Source organism: Primulina eburnea, chromosome 1 (assembly GCF_022965805.1).
Source record: "Primulina eburnea isolate SZY01 chromosome 1, ASM2296580v1, whole genome shotgun sequence".
Classification (NCBI taxonomy): domain Eukaryota; kingdom Viridiplantae; phylum Streptophyta; class Magnoliopsida; order Lamiales; family Gesneriaceae; genus Primulina; species Primulina eburnea.
Genome location: NC_133101.1, coordinates 47,384,699 through 47,390,903, shown reverse-complemented (window position 1 = coordinate 47,390,903; position 6,205 = coordinate 47,384,699). Strand labels below are relative to the sequence as shown.

The 6,205-nt window shown below is 32.8% G+C and overlaps 1 protein-coding gene across 1 annotated transcript; it reads right to left on the bottom strand.

The window, feature by feature from the left end:
• Nucleotides 1–219: 219 nt before the first annotated feature.
• LOC140812231 (uncharacterized) lies at nucleotides 220–2,441 on the bottom strand. Its single transcript, XM_073170458.1, has 5 exons — nucleotides 2,240–2,441; nucleotides 2,003–2,097; nucleotides 1,752–1,865; nucleotides 672–776; nucleotides 220–557 (listed from the first exon to the last, which is right to left on the bottom strand). Exons 1-5 carry the CDS (start codon nucleotides 2,394–2,396, stop codon nucleotides 531–533), a joined length of 498 nt encoding a protein of 165 aa, XP_073026559.1. The 5' UTR covers nucleotides 2,397–2,441; the 3' UTR covers nucleotides 220–530.
• Between the last annotated feature and the right edge of the window lie 3,764 nt (nucleotides 2,442–6,205).

The following is a 6,205-nucleotide window of genomic DNA, read 5'->3' as shown; positions in this document are numbered from 1 at the left end:
TATATAATAATTTTGGTTTTAAATACAATATATAAAAATATAAGCAATATTTATTATATATATATATATTTAAAATAAAGTTTTGGGGTCAACCTGACCTGAATTGACTCGAAAATCTCCAATTCAAACCCTTTTTTTTTTATGGGATGAGTCTTTTTTGACACTCTTAATCTCGATACGCCTTGTTATATGAATGGAACAAACAAAACTTCTACTTGATTTACAAAAACAATTTAAACTAATATAAAATAAACTCATCATATCCTCAAATCGAAACATGATTAACGAACAAAGGAAAAGAATATACACAAATCCCCTCACATCCAAGGGTGGTTGGGCAGAAACAATCCAATGAAGGATTACGCATTACCAGAACTCTGTTTAGCTTTCAGCACAATTTCTTCAGTCGTAGTACCGATAATTTCATTGGCACGCTTAGGCCAACACAGTAATACCTTCCAATTGTATCCTAAAATACACAAAATCACTTCCGTTATTATGTTAAAATAAGCAAGACTGACTTGAACTTTTCATATCTTCAAAAGCTTTTTATCAAGCTACAATCACAAAAAATTGTAATGTGATCAAACATCCTATTGTATATGCATTTGAGTGGATTAATCTTATTTTTGCACAATGTATTTCGATGAAACTCATGTTTACAATTTCACCTTAGAGGCATCGACGGTAATGGGAAGATTGAGAAGATATTGCCCTGACTGTGCAACATTGATTTCCTCAATTGTGGCTATCTTAAAATTGCTCTTTTCCATAACCTGCATGATCAAATAAATTGTAGTTAACCTGCGAATAAGTATTCAAGGAGAAACCAAAAAGAGAATGGTTGTTACAGGATTTTATTTCTCCTCTCCCATCCCCCCTCCAACCCAAGGGTAGGCAGACTTGGCATGAGAGTATAAAGTTGGTCCTAACATAAAGGAAACTCCTAACTAGAAAGTAATAGAGCAAAATCAGAGGCAGTTTTCTGTGAAATCTTACATATGACCATGATGACCTATGTAGCACGGATACCTTAAAATTTTTTTTTGAAGTATCGGATACGGATACGGATACGACACGCGGATAGGCGTGTCGGATACCTCAAAATCACCAGTCGGATACGTTTTGGACACGGCATGGATACGTTTGGGCAAAATTGCAAATATTTAAATGTTTTAGGGGTTAATTAAAAAAAATTAAAACTTTTAGGGACTAAAAGGAAAATAATTTAAAATAAATTGGGCTGAGCTTTTAAATCCCTAAATACATTTTTCCATCTCTTTCTTTCCATTTCTGCACAAGCGGCTCTCAATTCAACTGATATGGATTTTTGATTTCTTTTTACTTGCTTAAGATAGATTTTGCATTTAATATTTTGTACTTAAGATATTATGATTAATGAAATATTACATCTATCTCTATAATTTTTACTTTTCAATACTAATTTATATATATATATATAAATATACATAATATTTATATATATTTTAATGATTGTCGTATCCTAGCCGTATCTATAATTTTTACTTTTCAATACTAAATTTCTATGAATATAAATATATATAATATTTATATGTATTTTAATGATTGTCATATCCTAACCGTATCGTGTCTTATATTTTCAAAATTTGACGTGTCACCGTATCCGTATCGTATTCGTATCCGTATCCATGCAGCATAGATGATGACAAAGTTTCTCACTTTCAGAATCAGAAATGAGCCTCATATCCGTTGGCATAATGCCACATTACCTGGAATAAATAGGTCAAAAAATTCTGTTCAAGAATGTCGACTTCATCCTTAGCTAAGTTCTGCTGCTCCAATTTTTTCGAACCGTGTAAAGGATCGAAGAGGGAGTAGAGTTGCTGTAAACAATCAATAAGCATATAAAAAAAACTATTGAACGTAACACAGAAGAAGAAGAAGAAGAAGAAGAAGAAGAAAAGTATGACAATGTCCGTATCATCAGCAGCTAAAAATAAAAAAGTTTGTAGGAAATCACCATAAGATCCTCGAACTGTAAGAGATACCAAGCTCGAATTGTGTATTCAACTCTCTTGCAGAATTTAAAAAACTCGGCACGATCAGAATTATGTTCTGCACGCAATTATCGAAACAAAACGCTCGAATTCATATATTACGATAATTAAAATAGCATTTTCACCACAACATGGATCAAATCGATTGAGGAGAATACAACAATCGCGCAAAACAAAAAGGATGACAAATTAATACATACGAATGAGGTTGGCCAAGTGCACGATGAGCTTGGGCTTGAGAATCGGAATGACGGATTCTCTCTCCAATCGGATCACCTCTTTCCTGCGATTCTTCGTGGTGGTGGCGGCGGCGGCGTTAATGGTGGTCGTCTCCCCCTCCTCCATTGATGTGGGCATTCTCCGTTGTGTTACTAAAACGTCTAGACGAGGCGAACGTATCGACACACTCCAACTGTATTTATCTTTATCTTCAAATTTGTTTTTATAAAATATGTGATCTTAATAAGAAAGATTAAGATACAGATTTTTATTTTTTTAAAATTTTTTTCACCCACAATGTAAATCTAAATTAATATATATAATTCAGAATATAATATAAAGTAGAAGTTTTTTTAGAAAAAGAGAGAAAATAATATCATAATTATGCAATAATTATTTATGTTTTAAAAGTAGGAAAAATGTTAAAATTGTGTAGTTTTTTTCTTTCTTTTTTTTTTAAAAAAATGTTTTGTTATTGTTATGAAAACTTGATTTCAACTAATAGAATAAGATTGCGTTGGATGTAGAAGGTCAAACAAATGGATATTTGAGCTTTTATGTTGCCAAATTATTCTTTTTCTTGTTTATTATCTTTTTTAAAAAAATTAATATTTTAAAATAAGAGCAGAACTAGTATCTCATCTTCTTTCATTTTCTAAACACCCGTTCTCTTGTCTGCCCCCGCACAACCATTATTTTCAACTATTCCAAAAAAGATATCATATTATCATATTTTATCATGATAAACTTATTCAATGGTAACGTTTGGTAGATATGATGGGATTAATAATATGTACACAATACAATAGATTATAAAGTGGTATCGCATGAGATATAATATCTTGCATAAAAAAGATTTTTGTTTGCTTCAATTGTTAACCTCCTGATTGATTCAGATGGTAAAATATACTTTCCCGTTTTACCCCTGGTGACTATATTATTTACTTACCTGGATATACACAACACATCTCCCTCGCAGATCTAAAAGCCCATATCTATGGATTATACTATCGCTCTCCCTCGATGGTTTAAATTTCTTCCATTTCAAATCTGGAGCGAATCCCCTGATACTTGTGGCAAACGATCTGGTAATTTCATAATTTCTATTAAATTTGTATTTTGGCAACTTTTTTTCTTGTATACCTCTATTATTCGTTTTCTCGAATTCACGTCGTTACCAATGGGTTTGGGGGTGATATCCTGCTCATCGTTACTAAAAAAAATTATTTTGCAGGTTTGTGGCTGATTTTACCATAGACAACCCAGAAGTTTAATTTGAAACATAAATCGAAGGGCACAACCAGCTACTTCTCCAAAATTAATTCGATGGTGATTTCTTGTTTTGTTTGAGTAATTACAATTTTTTGCAACTCTATTTCTGCATTTCCTTATTTTTTTTCGAAGAAAGCACATTCCTTGTTACGTTTTCACCAACCCTTTCGTACATATTCATGTACGTGATATACTTGTACTTCTTTGTTTTTCAATTAATAATTATGTCGCACGATGTACATGAATGCAACAATATGTTTTGTTACAGTTGTTTGATTTCTTTAAATTATTTTAGTCGTCAATGTTCTTAACTATTTGCAAGTTTAATTAGTAATTGAATACATTTTGGTGTAATGTATTATCATGTAATATTCTGTTTGTTAAATGCAGACCAAAACCTATGTGGTTTTCGTTGGTAGGAAGCCTGGAGTGTACTATAGATGGTCCGAGGCAAACGCCCAAGTTTTTCGTTTCCCTGGTGCGTGTTGCAAAGGTTATGAAAGTAGGGCAGCTGCAGAGGAAGCATACAACGCCTCCTTGCCAAAACCAGTTGATGCCAACAATTTGAATGACTCTAATTGCTCAAGTTCTACTACTATTGAACCTTCTACTAGAGAAACAAATCAAACTAAGACATTAGCTGACCTAGTAAAGGAAGTATCTGATTTAGGTCGTGAGAATCACAATCTAGGCATGAAATTGCAGAAGTTGTCTGAGGAGATAGAAAATTGGAGGAAATGGAAAATGGTTCTGTTAGTAGATAGTTTGGGGTATTAAGCTTGGTTCGGATGTTACACATAGGTTGCATATCCAGGTATGTGAAATTTTTTCTTTACTGTGAATTTGCTTTTTGCAGTTTTCAATTTTTTTCTGATTTGTTTGTGTGTGAACTAATTTTTGTTTTGGATTAGACGATGTCATTTTGACTTTTTTGTGTAATGGATACTAATTGATTGAAAATCAATGGTTGTTAGTAAATTGGTTCTTCTTCCAATAATTTGAATATATGTAATAAAAATACAAATATGTTGATCATTTATATAGTTTATGTACTTTTGTTTGTTTACTGCAGTTTCTGAGATATTGGCCGTAAAATAGGTATAATAAATAAATGTGCATATATAAGCCAATTGAACTTAAATATGACTTTAAAATCTTTTTTAGGTGTTGACCTACTAAAGATTTCCATCATTACCATATTTATAAAGTTTGTGTATTTAATGGAAGTGGTTGGTGACTTGAACTCATTAATTTCTTCTTCTTATATAGGTGGATCATATGTATTGTGTAATTCTCAATTCAAAATACTTTGTTTGTACGTGTCTTTTGTCAGTCCCAATGTCTGTGAAACGTCCACTTGTTTTAAAAAGTGCAGAAATATATATATATATATATATATATATATATTTTAAAAGCTCTGATTTGTGAATAAACATTTAAATAAATCGAAGGCATGCAATCCTACGTAAAAACATCATTTAAAAATTATCATGAATATTTACCAATAAAATATAACGGGGTAAAAACGAGAGAAAAATCCTACATCCAACAGTAAGATAAACCAGCATAAAATACCCGTATCCTCTCAAAACATGAAATCATAATAGTGCGGGAAGATCATAGATCCTCGGGTCGTGTCGCCCACCAGGTCCACTGACTCAGAGTTCAGCATCTCCAGTCTCCACGACATCGAACTCACCTGCATCACACACGCTTAGTGAGTCTAAAGACTCAACACACCTGAACCAGTAATAACAAGTACATATACTTAACACACAACAGTGAAAAATATCATACTCAACATATCTTTCATGAACTTTAAAAAAATATAACATAAACGTATCGTGTAAAATCATCTCGTGTCAAATCATGTCATGTCATATCATATCATCATATACGTGTCAAAACAGCTCATCGTGTCACCATAAACTTAAAGATTTTCTTTTAATTGAATTCAGTTAATTAGTTGTGGTTTTTGTATCAGCTCTATCATATCAGCTCTATCGATAGATCCATCTATAAAAATCGTGGTACCCCACGGCAGGGGACATCAGCGACATCATTACCCACCCACTGAGCACGGGCCTCAGCTCATCATATCTCATGTCATCATTTACATATACATCGTCAGTCACAACCAAATCACATCCTTCAAAATAACATCATACTCATTACTTAATAAAATTGTGCATAAGCGTAACTTTTTCCTTAAAACCAGGCATGCAACGTTTTTATCATAATTGCATAAAAATGATGCATAAACATTTAAAATATCATATATTTGTGCTCAGGGCGTTGCCATGACCAAAATCTCACCCCGGGTGCAAAATGACAATTTCGCCCCTGGAAACCCAAAAACTATCATTTCACCTCTGGACCTCTAAAATTGACCCGAAACTTACCAAACTCCTTAAAATATCCTAAATTTTTTTAAAAGTATTCCTAGACGTAAACCCGAGCCAAAAATCAGAACTTACCGACTCGTTTTAAAACTTGGATCAGGGTCTCGGTTTTCACCCGAATCTGCCCAAAATCTAATCAAATTTTCTCCTACTTTTTACCATGTTTTAAAAACACTTAATTGATCCCAAAACAATGTCCTTAATCTGTTAATCGACGGGTGAAATTTTCTAGAACCTGACAGGAACTCTCGGTCCTATCCCATCCTCATGTGC

What these genes read in the sequence shown, in the direction of transcription:
- LOC140812231 (XM_073170458.1), bottom strand. Translation starts at nt 2,396, where the DNA reads ATGCCCACATCAATGGAGGAGGGGGAGACGACCACCATTAACGCCGCC. An exon ending in GCACTTGGCCAACCTCATTC is followed by an intron (nt 2,098 to 2,239) that starts GTATGTATTAAT and finishes AATTGCGTGCAG; the next exon opens with AACATAATTCTGATCGTGCC. An exon ending in TTTTGACCTATTTATTCCAG is followed by an intron (nt 777 to 1,751) that starts GTAATGTGGCAT and finishes TTGATCATGCAG; the next exon opens with GTTATGGAAAAGAGCAATTT.